Consider the following 18,780-nt stretch of genomic DNA (forward strand, 5'->3'; position numbering starts at 1 on the left):
GAGGATCAAAAATAGAGAATTGAGGGGGTGGAGAGAATCCTGGCCATCAGGGGAGAGGGGGATCCAGACACTCAGCTGGGAGACTCCTGTGTCAGGATCAGAAGAACACCTCACATCAATAGTGACGCTTCCAGCATTGGTGGCTTAATCAGCTGGTCAGAAGATGTGTCATTTAGACACCTTGCATGTTAGGATTTCCTTCAGATTCATGTTGGCATCCATGTACAGTATGGCCAAGGGGTGAAAAATTGTCAAATCGGCCATTTTGAAATCCAAATGTAGGTAGGAGTTATCCGATTAGAAAGATAATCCCATATTTGAATTCTCCACAAAAAAACACATATTTTAGACACCCCACTCGATTGATTGGAATGAAAAAAGGTCACATCAAGTTAAAATATATTTTCATATTGTATGAAAAAAAGAAGGTAAGATTCAGACTGAACAGACATTTCTCTTAGGGGATGGATCAATAAAGTATATATCCATGTAATTATGACTACTTACACTGTTCCGTGTCGACTGACGCTGGGACCAGCTCTGCGTCAGATGGAGAACGCCGCCCCGCTGCAGCTGTGGTGGCGGCAGCTGCCTCCTTGCGGTCACGGAGACGAACGTAGCGGACGACGTCCTCCATCATTTGTGTCTTCGCCGGCATCTTTCGTACGTAGGCGACATAGCTAAGCAAATGTGAAGATGCATGCTTTGAGTGCTTGGCATTCCAATAACACACAACTAACCACACAACATTATATTAATCGATTGAATTTAATTTGTATACGTTCAAACATACCGGACAGTATTGGGGTCCTTTGACTGGTACAGGTCCTGCAGGGTCTCACTCTTGTACTGGCCGAAGCCAACAAGGGCCAGGCCCTCCTGCCCGGGCAGGAGAGATCTCTCTTTGGCCGACTCGAATGCCCGGATATAGTGGACCAACTCCATAAAGTCCACATAGGCACTCGAGTAGCGAGTTAAGGCATCCTAAAGACAGATACAATGAGACAGTTCAGTTATTAGACAGTTCAGTTATAGAAGTTTTCTATTTGTACCTACCCCTAGCAGACTGTACAGCATGTATTGTGTTCAATTACACTTGCTTGACTTGCTCACAATATAAACACACAGTAATACAGTAGATGCTTTGTTTTATCCTATCCTTAAGGGAATTCGTTTTGTGCCATTAATTCACATTACCTGGCATTAGCAATAGAATGACAAACAGCAAGATGCATGTCATGTCAGCATGTATTGTGTTCAATTACACTTGCTTGACTTGCTCACAATATAAACACACAGTAATACAGTAGATGCTTTGTTTTATCAAGCGCGCGCACACACAGTGTTATAACCAAATAACTCGAGTAGCGAGTTAAGGCATCCTAAAGACAGATACTTACAAATATTTACAGATGGCACCCAATCTGGGTCATCTTTCTTGTACAGGTGACACTTTTTACCTGGAATACAATAATGAAAAATATAGCACACTTTAGACGCTACATTTTAGGAACATTTACAGAAACCGAGTCTTACACTGTAGTAGGTTATGAAATGAGATAAGAATCATATCCAGCCTCATACTATTCCACTGTAAAATTATAGTTGCTGTTATTAATATTTCACATAACGTTACCTGACAAGAAACACTTTGTTTTGACACTACATTTTAGGAACATTTACAGAAACGGAGTCTTACAATGTAGTAAGTTATGAAATGAGAACAATCATATCCAGCCTCATACTATTCCACTGTAAAATGATAGTTGCCATTATTAATATTTCACATAACGTTACCTGACGTAACGTTACCATAACGTAAACTGAGTCTTACACTACTACTGTAGTAGGTTATGAAATGAGAACAATCATATCCAGCCTCATACTATTCCACTGTAAAATGATAGTTGCTGTTATTAATATTTCACATAACGTTACCTGACGTAACGTTACCATAACGTAAACTGAGTCTTACACTACTACTGTAGTAGGTTATGAAATGAGATAACAATCATATCCAGCCAAGAATATATTTCACATAACGTTACCTGACAAGAAATGCGCAGAACAAACTCGAATGTTGACAAGAGTCTTGCCATGGAAATCCTGGTTCAGTTTGGCCAACCACAAACATCTCTTCTCCTTGATTTGTGATGACAATTGGCAATCTGAAGAACTCCAAATGCTTTTCCCTATCCAACCTATACAGTGGCGGCCGCTGGGTACTTCGCCACTAGGGGCGCTATACCAAATATTTTGTACAGTACAGTACAGTACCACGCAACACTCATGGCAAGACGTGAGCGATTCGACTCACGCTCACTGCAATGAATCGGCTCTTATGAACGAGTCGCTCAGCTGTTACTACAACAACACACAACCAGTCAAATAAAGTATAGTCTAGACCAGTGGTGCCCAACCAGTCGATCGCGATCGACAGGTAGATCGCGGGCTGATTTCAAGTAGATCTTGATTAATAAAATTTGATTATTAAAAAAAAAAAAAAATTTTTTTTTTTTTTTTTTTTTGCTAAATCAACTCTTCCTCTCCTTGTTAACTACAACAAGCAATGCTGTTTGTTATTTAAGATGAGGTCGGACTCGGCACTGACAGATTTGTGTTCATTATGCTGCTTTTATAAAGCCTCAAATGACTGCTTACAATATACAATTTTGGCTGGTAGCTCTCGGGCTAGGTGGTAAATAAAAAAGTAGATCTTGGTTCAAAAAAGGTTGGCCACCCCTGGTCTAGACTCTAATTCACAACTTGAAACACAATATATAAATAGAAAAGTTAGAAACAAAACTTGCCCGTCTACAAACACAGGCAGATCTCTCCCTCTCTCCTTCTCTCTCTCACACACAGCGCGACGTGGAATCGATTCGTTACACAATCAGACCTATTATATACCAAGAATAACTTCAGTATGAGTACAGGGCTGTACACATATTTTGCATATTGTTAAACGAGCCAAGGCTAGCTATTAAACTATCGATATGAATCGAAAATCTGGGACCCTGATGTAAACAAGACAAACGTCTTTCTCTGGTCTGCATCCCCTTAACAATTGTGTGTATTGAGCCGTACTGTATTGTACCCATTCTGCAATCTGTTAATAAAGTTCTCATTCATTCATTCAAACATAGACGATATTGAACAAGCCATAATCCACGTATATTCAATCCGAGAGAGCTGCAGTAGTTAAATCAATGAGCCATCGATAAATAAACAATCAGCAATGTCTCGCTTCATGAATGGCCAGCAGTAGTACTGCTCCTAAAAAAACTATTTACAAACGTTAAGCAGAGAGAGAGAGAGAGAGAGAGAGAGAGAGAGAGAGAGAGAGAGAGAGATTTCTTCAACCTCGAACCTAAATTCCTTAGCAACCCGTGTTACCAAGTAAACAAATCACGGAACGATAGCCTAGTACTACTAACGTTAGCTCCCAGAACGATAGCCAGTTAGCCCGCACCAGCCTAGTACTAGTACTAACGTTAGCTGCCAGAACGATAGCCAGTTAGCCCGCACCAGCCTAGTACTAGTACTAACGTTAGCTCCCAGAACGATAGCCAGTTAGCCCGCACCAGCCTAGTACTAGTACTAACGTTAGCTGCCAGAACGATAGCCAGTTAGCCCGCACCAGTCTAGTACTAGTACTAACGTTAGCTCCCAGAACGATAGCCAGTTAGCCCGCACCAGCCTAGTACTAGTACTAACGTTAGAGAGAGAGAGAGAGAGAGAGAGAGAGAGACTCACTGTTTAGTTGAAACGTCCAGGGCAGGAGAGCTTGATATCCGCCATATAGCTTGTTAGCCAAGTGTTAGCTCAGCTGAGCTCGTCGACGTTAGCACAACACTCAACAAGTACATTCCTTTGTCCATTTCCGCTCGAACAGACTGCAAACTACCTGGCGTTCTATCGCCATGCTCTAAGACAAACTCTAACCTTAACCAACTTTGAAAGAGTGCCTAAGCTTAACAGTCTAAAGAAAGAACTTGCAGTCACGGCACGGCACGCTCTAAGACAAACAACAGTCCTAGTACCAGGAACCAAGCTAGAAGCTAGAATTGGAACATTAGAAATTGGATTCGGCCAATCAGAGATCGTCTCTGTGAAATTCTGCCATGGAAAAAAATACTGGCGTCGGCCAATCAGAGAGCGTCTCCGCGAAATGCGGCTATGGAAATTCTCACGGAAGTTCACGCTGCTTTCTAGACCGCTTCAAATCGCGCTCGGATTCCAACATAATAGTCATATTTCAACGCACAACGCCGTATGCACTGATTGACTGTGACGGAGACAGCGATCAAACTGTGACGCGCACTCAGAGCGCTATCGCGTATAGCCCGGACCGAGAAAAAAAAAAAAAAAAAAACGTGATGTCACTTCCTGCTCTGGAAAACGATGTTTTTTTTATTTAGATAATAACGTTATATTGTGCATTGGAAATACAAACATACTTAAAATGAGTAAATATTATTAATTTTAAACATGTTTATATTATTTATAGGGCTATAAAACACAAAAACGAAAAAGTTTTATTGTCTTCTTCTCTGATTTAACAGCAGCTGGCCAGCAGGTGGGTCGGCACCCTAGCGCCCCTAGTGGTAGAGCCGCCACTGGACCTATATTAGTACAGCCAAGAACATGGCAATAATTGACCATTTTGAGCAACAATGAACTTGAAGAGTTGCTAGTTCGATGCAATCACGCGTTGTTTACATCCAAGTTTATCGCCAAGAAACTTCGGCTGCTGCAGACTCAGCCGAACGTTTAGGCAAATCACAGACGCCAATACTACAACGTCTCTCTGTGGTGCCACGCAATAGGTTGAATCGTAGTGAGCTAAGTTGAAGACAATGGTCGAGGTGTTTCCTGTTTCATAATACGAATTTCATAATAAAAGCGGCCCGCTTAAAAAATAAATAAAAGCTTGTGCCGTTTCAACGTTGACAGTTATCAATCGCTTGCGCTCAAAGGATATTTTATAAAACGAGGCATACAATATAATACTATGTATTTGAGCCAAAACATGTGGTCAGAACACAGTGCATTTTGGCCATTCGCTCTCATTCTCTCTCAGCCTCTCTCTCCCTTTGTCGAGGGCGGAGCTTCTTGAATGAACAGAGAGCAGGCACCTCGGCACGTTGTCACCAGCTGTATGAGAGCGCCCCCGCTGGTCATTGTTAACATTAACCACGCAAAACGGCATCAAAACGGTCGGCAAACAGTTGTTCCATGACTATTTATGGCTGTATCTGTAGCTACATGTGATCAGTATCGACTACAGGTGGTCTGATCCATTACCACGTTGTCATAAAGCATCCTCCTCCACTAACATCCCAGCAGCAGTGCATGGTGGAGAAGAAGGAGGACAATGTTCCTGCTGATTCTTTGATGAGATGTTGGACAAAGGTTTGGACTTTTTATTAGGGATGCCCCGATCACGTTTTTTGCCACCGATACCGATCACCGATCGTCTTGAGCCATATCGGCCGATACCGATCCGATATCGATTATTTTTATAAATGTATATACATATTATTTTTTTTTTTTTATAAAATATATATATTATATAATTATACTTGTAGTTGTATTATCTGCGAGACATCGCCACCACGCAACAAGTCAAAATGCTCGCTATCTCCACTGTCTGTGTGTATACTCGGCTTTGATCAAATCACATTCAGCATGCCCTCAGCAGGGTATATCTGCGGCTCTGCAGATATACCCTAGGCTCTGCAGATATACCCTACTCGTTATCGGCCGATAATCAGTATAAATATGCGATCAGTGATAATGCTTTATTTTCGCTGATCGTCAAAACCGATCAAAAAACGAGATCTCACTCGCTGAGTTCTGTCTCAGACGCTCCGTCTCCTCCTCCTCCTCCTCCTCCTCCTCCTCCTCCCTTCCCCGTGTAAACAAGCTCAGGCAATAGTCTGCTCTAACCTAGTGCATGCGAGCTCCGTGAGCTACCGTTACTGTTTAAACAGAATGACCCAGTCAACTATTCACTTTTAGTTTAATACATGAGGCATTGTTAACGGTATCTAGCCGGCTAGCTACTGATAGCTCCTGATATCAACAAATGCTCCAGCAATAGTCTAGTAGACATGCATGATAGCTCACGTTAGCTCACGTTAGCGCACGTTAGCTCACTGTTCAAAACTAAACGTCCCATTAAACTAAATAGTTCACTGAGGCGTTGTCTTAACGTTATATAGCCGGCTAGCAGTAGCTACAGATAGCTCCTGATATCAATGTCTTATAACAGTGATTCGATGCGTATTCGAGCCCCGGCTTGCATCGCAGTCACAAACGGGGATAGCTGAGGGAGTAGGGTATATCTGCAGAGCCTAGGGTATATCTGCAGAGCCGCAGATATACCCTGCTGAGGGCATGCTGAATGTGATTTGATCAAAGCCGAGTATACACACAGACAGTGGAGATAGCGAGCATTTTGACTTGTTGCGTGGTGGCGATGTCTCGCAGATAATACAACTACAAGTATAATTATATAAGAAGAAGATAACCTTATCTCTGACCAAGAATTTAAGTTCTTATACAATGATAACCCTCGTATGGCCTCCTTCTATTTATTGCCTAAGATACATAAAAACCTTGCTGAACCACCGGGGAGACCAGTGATTTCAGGGAACGATAGCCTAACTGAGCCTATATCTAAATACGTAGATTTTTTTATTAAACCACTACTTCCAACGCTTCCAGCTTATTTACAGGACACTACAGATGTTCTCAATAAAATCAAAGAGCAAGGGAATATTGGACCAGGCACTTACTTGGCGACAATGGATGTAGAAGCCCTTTACACCAGTATTGCCCATGACCAAGGCATGACAGCCATGAGAAATTTTTTAGATACTCGCACTGACTCACAGGACCCCCCTACAGATTTTTTAGTCGAACTAACCAAATTTACTTTACTTAATAATGTGTTTTTATTTCAGGACAAAATGTATCGACAGGTAAAAGGCTGTGCTATGGGTGCATGTTTTAGCCCTTCATATGCAGGCTTCTTTATGGGAAAATGGGAGGAGGACTATGTGTTCAACACTCAAAACGTATTTAAAGATAAGATCATCTGGTGGGCCAGATATATAGATGACATCATTATGTGGTGGAAAGGCACTATTGATGAATTGAAAGCTTTTCATAGTTATTTGAACAACACTAACCCAAATATAAAACTGTCTCTAGATTTTAGTCCTGATAAGATCCATTTTCTGGACTTAGAAATCACTAAAGACTTGAATGGTGACTTACATACGTCATTGTACAGGAAGTTAACGCATAAAAATACTATTTACATGCAGAGAGCTTCCACCCCTCTACTTTGATCAACAATGTTCCGTACGGCCAATTTAAAAGAGTACGTAGAATTTGTGACAGTGAGGCTGATTTTAGAGAAAAGAGCGGAGAGATGTATGATCGCTTTAGAGAATGTGGCTATACACATAATACTCTTAAAATAGCTATATCTGAAGCCACTACTGTAGAACGCGACTCCCTCTTAAAAAGAAAGACACTGAAAGAAAAAACCGATAGGGTGTTTTTCTCTACCACTTATAGTACTAAAGCCCTTGCTGTTCGTAATATAATTAAAAAGAATTGGAGCTTGATCCAATGTGATGAGTCCCTGTCTAACATTTTCCCTGATCCGCCCCTCTGTACATTTAGGAGAGCTCCCAATCTCGGAGATAAATTGGTACGAAGCCATCTACAGGCAGATGTCAAATCTACATGGCTACCTAAGCCTCCTATAGGAACGTATAGATGTGGTCACTGCAAACAATGTGATGTGGTGATAAGATCAAAAGCTTTTACCCACCCAGTTACAAAACAGACATATACTTCTAACAGCTTTATTAATTGTCAAACGACACATGTTATTTATATACTGTCTTGTTCCAAATGTGACTCTTTTTATGTTGGTCGTACGAAACGCCGTCTACTTGATCGACTGGCAGATCATAAATATGCTATTAAAACTAACAACATGGATTATGCAATGGCTAAACATATTCATGAAGTTCACCATAGTACCTCTGCTTTATTTACAGCTATCGGAATTGACAGTGTTCCACTCACGTCTAGAGGAGGTAATAGACAAAGAATTCTAAACCAGAAAGAAAGTCGCTGGATCGATAGACTACAGGCCACCTCACTCCCAGGTTTAAATGATTCCATAGACATGGTATCATTTTTATAGGCCAGTAGATCACTTTATTTATTGTATTTATACATTGTTATTTATTGTATTTTGATAGACTACAGGCCACCTCTTTACAGGTTTAAATGACTCTACGGACATACTGTCACTTTTATAGGCTAAGTAGATTACATTATAGTATGATTATTCTTTGTCATGCATTACTCAATGCTCTTACATTGTTGTTGTTTTGATAATTGTTTTTTGATAATTGTTTTTTGATAATTGTTGGTAATTGTTTATATTATTAATATTATTGATCTATTCTATTTTTGACTCATTTCTTTATGTTATAATATTTTGAGCTTGTGTGTATATATACTTATATAATATACAAATTTGTTTTTCTATTGAGTATTATTGTATATTTACTTCAACTCAAGTTGAGAATGTTGCTTTGCCTTCATTTAATTGGGACCAGCTGTCCCCCATTGTAATTAGTGTCTCCCTGAGTTGTGTGTTTTTTCCTTTTTTCCTCTATTTAGTCACAGTGTAACTGAGGGGTACAATTCCCTGACTGTATTGATAAGTATGGTATCATTAAACCACTACCGCTTTATGTACTTTAATTACTGGCCATACAGTACATGATATCTAAATATGATGAACACTTTCCACAATGAAATCGGTTCCACACAAAGTAATTATTAAGTATTTAATGGAGCAAAAGGTACATAATATACTTTACATTATACTTTGAATGCACTTGTAAGGCAAAGGAATATGCGTAGGCAAATCAATACTGAATGTCCATTCTCTGGTTACGCAGGAGGCAATTATACAACCTGAATCTTAGGGAATTATATCTATGGTACACTAGTAATATAGCGGGAGATACTGGAAGGGTCCCCCCGGTAGTAAGCCGGCAGGGGTGGGGGGTCTGTCGGTAGTAGAACGTCTGGTCAACGATGACTAGGGAGACTCCGAGTACAGGAGACGGTGCAGTAGCCTCTTGATCCACAGACGAATACAGCTGTTCTCTGTAGACTGTAGCTCCACAGTGAAGAAAGCTAGTCGGCCCCAGGCTCTCTGAGGCGCCGACTCGACTTGACTCCTCGCGGGGTAAATCCAACACGTGCAGGCGTCGGCGATTATCCGCTCCATAAATCACAGGACCAAAGCAAATATATTCCAGCCGCAAAGGGCTATGTAGTCGTCGGGTAGATTAATCCAGTGTACATGTCCACACGGTTCTCGTCTAGGTCTCCTCGGGTGAAAGCGCCATGTGGTCAGCCCAGCCTGGATAAGAACTCTAGCTAATACGAGGAAGCGTTGGAGATGCTGGTCACTGTAGAACTTTAGCCGCACGATACACTATACACAAATAGACTATTATTGACTTAATAGAAATATGTCGCACTCGACGGTATAGCGCCAAACTCTGACAATTCAGTTATTAATTCGCACGCGGTCTCAATGCCCTATTCTGGGGCCAAACAGGCCATACTTCACCGCACGTTGTATCGTGGGTGAGGCTTCAACTTATTGGGTAACACTTGACTTCTGACTAAGTGCTTCTGTATTCACCTGCGCCGTATTTATATGCACGGTGAACAAACTAGTGCCAATCTCATTTCTGTCGCCGTATCCCTGGGCAAGGCCGGGCATGTACAGACATGTCGTGTCGGTGACTTTGAACCTGACTCCGGAGGCCGGTCCCTGGCGCCGGTGGACCGCTGTCCAATAGGAGAACGAAATACCATGGTCTGGACTAGGCTAAAGGGACATTCCGTGTATATGTACAAGGAATGTACAAGGGATATCAAACGATATACAAATACTATGCAATATATATCAATAAATAAATATATATATTCGGTTTAATCTGATCCTTTGTAACAGCCGCCCCCTAATTAGTCCCACCTAATTAGCTAAGCAGAGACAGATTAACCGCACTGTCCACTACTCAATGTCTGTTGTGAGGGTCGGTCAGTTCACAAAGTCATGGGGTCATGGTCGTCATCGATAGTATCGGGGAGCCTTGGCAACTCTATTAGCCTCGCCACGGGTCGGGTGTAGATCCGCCCTTGGACGAGCACTTCGGCTGCTCGGACCTTTCCGTCGGCACCGGTGATCACTTTGCTTACGCGGCCAGCCGGCCACATAGCTCGGGGTAGTGACTGGTCGATAATCATGACGACTGTTCCTTCTGTCAAATTGTCTCTCTCTTTTACCCATTTCTGGCGGGTCTGTAGAGACGGTAGGTAGTGGAGTAGGAAGCTGTTCCAAAACTTGTCAGCCAATACTTGACTGTACCTCCACATTCTTCGGCCGTTCGCTTCTTCAGGCCTGTACATTGTCTGGGGTAGCGCGGGGTCCAGCCGCCCCATCAAGAGTGTGTTGGGGGTGACTGGGTCGACATCTGCTACATCACTTGAGACGTAACCGAGGGGCTTTGAGTTCAATACTCCCTCGATCTCCGTGAGGACTGTCATTAGGACTTCTTCCGCCACGGTCTGGGCCCCAAGCACGGCGTACAGGGCTGTCTTTATTGAACGTACTTCTCGTTCCCAAGTTCCACCGAAGTGAGGTGCGTTCGGGGGATTAAACTGGAAGTCAATCTGGGATGGAGCGAGGTGGGTCTTAAGTTCTGGGCCCATAGCTTGGAAGCTCTCTCTCAGCTCTCTTTCTCCGCCTTTGAAGTTTGTCCCGTGATCAGACAATAATATAGACGGTTTGCCTTTCCGCGATGTGAATCTTCGGAAGGCCATAAGGAATGAGTCTGTGCTCATGGTTGGAAGGAGTTCTATATGCATCGCTCGGGTGGTCATGCATTTGAATACAATACCCCACCGCTTCTCGGTTCCTCTTCCTTTCTTTATATACAGCAGGCCGAAACAGTCCATACCGGTGGAGTGAAAGGGCTTGTCGCCGAGTCGGAGGCGACAGGGAGGTAGGTCAGCCATCCGGGGTATACTGGGCTGCGCTCGCCACTTACGACAGTCTAGACAGGTTCGCTGGAAGCGCCGCACTGCTTCTCTCCCTTGCAGTATCCAATAACGACGTCTGATCTCCGCGAAAACTCTCTCTGCCCCTGCGTGGTGCACATCCTCGTCGTATTTCTTTATGATCAGCTCTGTGACCTTGTGTCGGCTGTTTAAGACTATCGGGTACTTGACGTCATCCGGTAAGTCTGGAGCTCTCCGCAGACGACCACCCACTCTGATGAGACTATGGGCGTCGCTCTCGGGGGCTAGGTGGAGCAGTCTGCTGTCTGATGGGACGGGCTTTGCTCCCTGTAGACAGTCTAGCTCATCGGGGAACGAGTCTCTCTGGGCTCGTTGTAGTAGAAGAAGTTCTGCTTCTTCGTAGTCAGCTGCTGTAATGTCAGTAGTGGGCTGAACCTCTGGGTGGTGCCACAGGAATGTCTTTAGCTGCGCACTCTCTAGGGTGAGGCAATCGTCTATGTCGGGGTCTGTGGAGACGAGTGTGTTCAATCCACAGAACATAGATTTCTTGTTTTCGGCCTCCTCTTTACTCGCCTCCCGTGGGGTGGGTGTAGGCCACTCTTCTTCCGGGAGCTTGAGGAACTCTGGCCCGTCACTGTATAGGTTGTGACGGGTGAGGTCATCCAGGGACATTCCCCGGGTGATGACGTCAGCTGGGTTGTGTTTTGTGTCCACATACCTCCAGCTTGCTACTTCTGTTAAATCTTGAATCTCTGTGACTCTGACTCCCACGCAGACCTTGTATCTGCACGAATCAGACCGGATCCATGTGAGTACTGTCGTGGAGTCTGACCACAAGATTGTTCTTTGCACCGGAATGGTGAGTTCACGTTGGATTAACGTGGCGAGCTGCGCTCCTGCTAGGGCTGCGCAGAGCTCTAGACGCGGGATAGATTGTTGCTTTTGTGGGGCTATTCTTGAGCGAGCCAGGATGAAAGCAGTATGTATTTCTCCTCCCTCCTCTCGGGCACGCAAGTAGGCCACCGAACCGTAGGCTACTTCGGAGGCGTCGCTGAAGACGTGCAGGTCCATCTGGCATGTCTCCGGCCTCACTGTGGGTGGGAAGTAGCTGCGGCGTATGTTGACACCTGGGAGTGAGCTGAGTTCCGTCTCCCACTCTCTCCATGTGGATGCAAGGTGTTCGGGTATGGGGTCGTCCCAGCCCTGGTCCTTGTCCCATAACGCTCTTACAATCATCTTTGCCCTGGTGGTGTAAGGTAGAATACATCCCAACGGGTCATATTGTCTGGCGAGTGTTCTGTATACACTCCGTCTGGTGGTCGGTAGTGCAGTCGACCTTCCCTGCTCCTTGGTCAGGGGTGTGTGTTTATAATGGAGCGAGTCTGTTTTGAAGCACCAGACTAGTCCTAATGTCATCTCTTGGGCCTCTCCTGGGATGGTCGCCACCCAGGTCTCGCTGCCCGCTGCCCCGTCCTCGGGGGAGAGGCTGCGCAACACCTGCGGGTCGCTGCTGGCCCACTGCCTGAGATCAAAGCCGCCTTTGATCAGGGAGGCGCGGAGCTTGAGTAGAAGAGCCTCGGCTTCTTCTGGCGTCGAGGCGCTTTGCAGACAGTTGTCCACGTAGAAACTATTTCCTACACTTTGTCGGACCTCTTCATCTGCTGCTGGGTCCTCTGCGACGTGTTTTTGCAGTGCAAACGTAGCACAGCATGGGCTGCATGTGGTTCCGAAAGGGAGGACTTCCCATTGATAGATGGCCGGTTGCTCATCCCCGATCCTCTCTCTCCATAGGAACCGCAGCAGGGGCTTGTCCTCCTCCACTAGTCTCACCTGCAGGAACATCCCTTTGATATCGCCGCTGATGGCCACCTTGTCCTGGCGGAAACGTAGTAACACGCCTAGTAGAGAGGGGCCGAGTGTTGGGCCGGGCAAGAGCTCTTTATTCAGATTTTGTGATCCGATCTGGTAGCTGCAGTTGAACACAATACGATCCTTGCCATTGTGGTGGACCTTGTGGTGCGGCACGTACCATGATTCGGTCGTCTGATCGGCCTCTTTAATGTCAATTTTCTTTATGTGTCCCGCTGTGATTAGCTTGTTAATCTCAGCGTGGTACACAGTCTCTTGAGCGGGGTCTCTGGCTAGGCGCCGCTCTGTGTTCAATAGATACCGCTCCGTCGCTTCTTTTGTGGCGTGGAAGGTAGGCATACCCTCTCGCCTCAGGAGTGGAGTTGCGTATCTCATCACTCCGTTGACTTTGACTCTCTTTGTCCCTTGCTCGAGGAGGGCTATAGCGTAAATGTCTTCCTTGGAATGAATGTCTTTCTTTTCGTTCTTAAAGGGCATTGTCTCTAGTGTCCATAGCCTCTCGACATGCTGTAGGAGGGTGGTGTCTTCTTCTGTCACTCTGGAGTGGAGGCAGTTAGTGGCTGCTGTTCGGTTAAGAGACTTGGCGAGGGGGCCTTGTAATGTCCATCCTAGGCGGGTCTCGACTGCTGCAGGACAGCCTCTGGGCCCTGTGTGGACCCGGTCTATCGGGACTATGAGGTCTGCATGGTCGGAGCCTATCAGCAGGGTCGGGGTGGCACCGTCTATGAGCGGTATAGGTAGTTGACGCAGGTGCACATATTTATCCATCAGCTTGGCGATGGGGTAGGTGTACTGCGACAGGCCTATTTCTTGGCTGGTGAAAGCATTAGTAATCCTATACCGTCTCTCTGGCTGCCCGCTTGCTGCGATAGTGAAGGAGACATTCTCGCCCTTTATCGTCTTTAGATCTCTTCTTATTGTCCGAATCGTCATCTGGTTTTCGCTCCCCCGCAGCCCCAGCTGGGCCGCAGCGGACGCGAGGAGAAGGGTCTTCTCTGACCCGTCGTCAAGGACGGCGTAAGTGTCCATGACCTTATCTTGGTAACTCAGTGTTACGCGGACCACCTTTAAGAGCACCTGGGCGCCCCCGCTGCTGGCGGGGTCAATGTACATAACACTTGCCTTTGTGCTGCTTGAGGGTGCAGGCTTTCTTCTGTTACTGTCGTGTAGGACATCTAGGTGGGCTCCGTCACACCGACTACACCTCTTCTTTAAGCGGCAATCGGCTGCCATGTGACTGCGCGCACATCGGTAACAGCGTCGGTTGGACTTTATCCATTGACTCACCTCGTCGGCGGTCATCTTCTTGAACATGTCACATTGTGACAACCAGTGTTCCTTTTCGCAGTACGGGCACACCATCTTCCACTTCTCTTTCATCGAGGGGGTACTGTGGTTCTTGCTGCTCGGTACTGATTCTGATTGGTGCATGACAGTCACCAATCTTCGGCCATCGTTTGCTCTCCTAGGTCCCTCTCTGGAGCTTGGTGTGCTCCGCATGAACGTATCCAACCGTAGGCTGTTGACTTCTCTCGCTAGGAAGTCGGCTAGGTCTAGGAGGGATGGCTCGGGACCGTTAGGATCACGGTGGTCTCTTTGCCGCCTGAAGCGCTCTTGTCGGGCGGGCGGAAGCTTCTCTAAAATCCTCTCGACATTAGAGTTTGCGTACAGTTCGTGCATACCCTTTTCTCTTTGCGCCCCCAGCATCCCTACCAGGGATTGTACCTTGATAGACAGGTCATCTAGTGAGCGATTGTCTGTGGCTGGGGGTAGGCGGTCAATATGCCTTATCTCTTGTATTACGTAGTCCCATATGCGTCCATATCTTTGGTCGAGTGCTGCTAGAGCCGCTGTGTATGGGGTAGTAGAGTTGGCATAGGCTAGCGCTATATTGTGCGCTCGGGGCACCTTGAGGTGCTTCAGTAGGATAGCATACTTGTACGGTTCGTCAGCTACATCGGACAACATTGTCTCTAAGCACATTCGTAGCTCCGTGTACTGTGCTCTGTTCTCATGGGTGAAGTCCGGAAACGTCGGTGTGCCAATGTATGATGCCGTGGATGGCTGGCACATCGGTGAGTGTTGGAAGAGAGGCCTCCTAGGCGAGTCTCCTCTTACGCCTCTTGGTGGGCTGGTACCTGCGGGGTACCATGGCCCACGTATCCAGGTGCTATTCCTCGGGGCTGGTCGTGCGTCAAGCTCACCCGTGAATTGAGTCGGGGGTCTGTAGCGCAGAGCCGCGGGGGTAGAGCCTGGGCTGTACTGGACCTCCTGGTCCTGTGGAGTACTGTGCTGCTGTCGGGCTTGACTCTCCTCCTCTCCCTCTTCTTCTTCCTCTGGCAGGTCCTCTAGATCCTGTAGTCGTCTATTTAGCCTCTCCGCGGTGTATACCGTTTCTTCCCTGTAGCTGGGTCTCACTTGGACCGGTCGGGGAAGGAGTTCGGAGGGGGGTATAGGCTCTCTCTGGTGGTCGGGCTCAGGGTCGCTTGATCGGGTAGGGGAGGGTGCCCTTGACCCGTGTCTTGACGAGGCCCTGGAACCCTGTGCGGAGGGAGGGGGTGTTGCCCTGGCGATCAGCTGCTCCATTAGCTGCGCTTGTAATCGGTCGCGCTCGGCTTCGCGCTTGGTGAGAGCGATGTCGCGCTCTGCTTCTCTTTGGGCACCGGCAGCGGCGCGCTGGGCTTCGGCGGCGGCGCGCTGGGCTTCGGCGGCGGCGCGCTGGGCTTCGGCCCGGTCCCTTACCATATTCTCTTCCGTCTGAAGGCGTCTAATCTCTAGACGTATACGATCTTCGTCGCTCCGTTGCTGCGCTTGAAGGCGTTCTCTTTCCATGGAAGAATGTTCGCGCTCACTAAGCGTCTGTGCTTGGAGTCGATCGCGCTCTGTTGAGGCTGCTAGGCTGGCGAGGAATGCCTGTGCCAGCATCTTGTCCGCCTCGCTGGGGGAAGACGCTGGTTGAGGTGATCCGCTCCTGGCAGTACTCGTTGGAGATCTGTTCTCCTGTGGGGAGTCCTGGAGATCCATCTCCGGGGTGCTCTCCTCTTCTTGCTGCGGGTAGAGTTCCATCCCTGGAGGGCTGTCTTTCTCCTGGAGCTCTCCGGGGACTACTTCTTCGGTCTTGGCGGGGGGTAAAGTCGTGTCAGGTCCCTCCTGGTCCCTACCGTGAGCTTGGTCAGTTACATTAGAACCCACTAGGGCCTCTGTTGGCGGGGTAGCCTGGTTGATAGGGTCGGACATACTTTTACTTTGTACTTTTTCCGCGTTTACCGTCTGTAGAAGGCTAGGTAGTATACTGGCAACGTAATCCTCTAAGTACTGAGGTGTCTGCCGTCTACGCTGCGGGCGATCTACTTTAGGAGGACCGTTTTGTGGAGTGTTCATCATAGGCCATGTCAATATTAATACCACTATATTAATATTACACTAGTTACCCTCCGGCTCGAAGGACCAATTGTAACTGAGGGGTACAATTCCCTGACTGTATTGATAAGTATGGTATCATTAAACCACTACCGCTTTATGTACTTTAATTACTGGCCATACAGTACATGATATCTAAATATGATGAACACTTTCCACAATGAAATCGGTTCCACACAAAGTAATTATTAAGTATTTAATGGAGCAAAAGGTACATAATATACTTTACATTATACTTTGAATGCACTTGTAAGGCAAAGGAATATGCGTAGGCAAATCAATACTGAATGTCCATTCTCTGGTTACGCAGGAGGCAATTATACAACCTGAATCTTAGGGAATTATATCTATGGTACACTAGTAATATAGCGGGAGATACTGGAAGGGTCCCCCCGGTAGTAAGCCGGCAGGGGTGGGGGGTCTGTCGGTAGTAGAACGTCTGGTCAACGATGACTAGGGAGACTCCGAGTACAGGAGACGGTGCAGTAGCCTCTTGATCCACAGACGAATACAGCTGTTCTCTGTAGACTGTAGCTCCACAGTGAAGAAAGCTAGTCGGCCCCAGGCTCTCTGAGGCGCCGACTCGACTTGACTCCTCGCGGGGTAAATCCAACACGTGCAGGCGTCGGCAATTATCCGCTCCATAAATCACAGGACCAAAGCAAATATATTCCAGCCGCAAAGGGCTATGTAGTCGTCGGGTAGATTAATCCAGTGTACATGTCCACACGGTTCTCGTCTAGGTCTCCTCGGGTGAAAGCGCCATGTGGTCAGCCCAGCCTGGATAAGAACTCTAGCTAATACGAGGAAGCGTTGGAGATGCTGGTCACTGTAGAACTTTAGCCGCACGATACACATCGCATTGACCATTATCTTCTGAGAGAAAGGTCAAGTCAGGCGAGTGAAGCTCAGCGGCAGGATTTAACCCACAGTCCACCGAGCATCAGTACCCCGGCTGAAAGTAATTCAAGCACATCAGAGAACTTGGAACCAAGTCACTTGCAATCTTTGGAGCTGCAAAATGACCATCGAGGGGTAAAAGCAGAGGGGGGCACACCTGGGACGCCAGGTGTTGCCGTTGAGCCCTTCGGAGGTGTCGTGGGCCTGTCAACGAAACACCAATGAAGGAGGGTGCCCACCTGAAGACCCCAGTGAAGCTTTTACCACTACCCCATTCAAAAAAGTGCTGATTATCTAAGGGATTGTAATATCTAGTCCTATAAGCTCAACTGATAAACTGGAGAAATCCAGTGACTGCTGTGAAAGTGCAGCTGACAACAAGGGAAAGACCATGTGACTGCTTGGAAAGACAGCTGACAGGAAGGAAAGACCCCAACGGGGCTGTCATGGACTAGCTATCCATGATGGCAGGCTCCGTCGCTTAATTAAGTGCAGAAAAGCCACCCCTCATTGCTACGAAAAGTCTAAAGAGAAAAACACCCCTAGAGTCTGCGAGAGCGGGGGCGGAAGATGACTCATCGGCTGACCACCCGGTAACTGACCCTGGAACGACGACGAACCAGATAATCGGCACATCAACTGAAGGACAGGAGCACAGAGTATGTAGCTGTGGCTGGTCCAAGGTAACATCCATCAGAAGCCTACGAATACATCAAGGCCGGATGAAGTGCTTGAAGAAAGTGAGGCCGGGATCTCGCATTGACCATTATCTTCTGAGAGAAAGGTCAAGTCAGGCGAGTGAAGCTCAGCGGCAGGATTTAACCCACAGTCCACCGAGCATCAGTACCCCGGCTGAAAGTAATTCAAGCACATCAGAGAACTTGGAACCAAGTCACTTGCAATCTTTGGAGCTGCAAAATGACCATCGAGGGGTAAAAGCAGAGGGGGGCACACCTGGGACGCCAGGTGTTGCCGTTGAGCCCTTCGGAGGTGTCGTGGGCCTGTCAACGAAACACCAATGAAGGAGGGTGCCCACCTGAAGACCCCAGTGAAGCTTTTACCACTACCCCATTCAAAAAAGTGCTGATTATCTAAGGGATTGTAATATCTAGTCCTATAAGCTCAACTGATAAACTGGAGAAATCCAGTGACTGCTGTGAAAGTGCAGCTGACAACAAGGGAAAGACCATGTGACTGCTTGGAAAGACAGCTGACAGGAAGGAAAGACCCCAACGGGGCTGTCATGGACTAGCTATCCATGATGGCAGGCTCCGTCGCTTAATTAAGTGCACAAAAGCCACCCCTCATTGCTACGAAAAGTCTAAAGAGAAAAACACCCCTAGAGTCTGCAAGAGCGGGGGCGGAAGATGACTCATCGGCTGACCACCCGGTAACTGACCCTGGAACGACGACGAACCAGATAATCGGCACATCAACTGAAGGACAGGA

At 46.8% G+C, this 18,780-nt stretch overlaps 1 protein-coding gene across 1 annotated transcript in view; it reads right to left on the reverse strand.

Moving 5' to 3' along the window:
• Window positions 1–783: 783 nt before the first annotated feature.
• The window catches only part of LOC311237269 (toll-like receptor 2), a gene marked incomplete at both ends in the record, with an annotated part of 80,685 nt that continues 62,688 nt past the window's right edge, over window positions 784–18,780 (reverse strand). The window contains one exon of the mRNA XM_084325075.1: window positions 784–984. Within this exon, the coding sequence (XP_084181201.1) occupies window positions 784–984 (201 nt within the window). The remainder of the gene's footprint in view (window positions 985–18,780) is intronic.

This window comes from Notolepis coatsorum (assembly GCF_963971535.1).
Source record: "Notolepis coatsorum genome assembly, chromosome: 11".
NCBI classification, from domain to species: Eukaryota; Metazoa; Chordata; class Actinopteri; order Aulopiformes; family Paralepididae; genus Notolepis; species Notolepis coatsorum.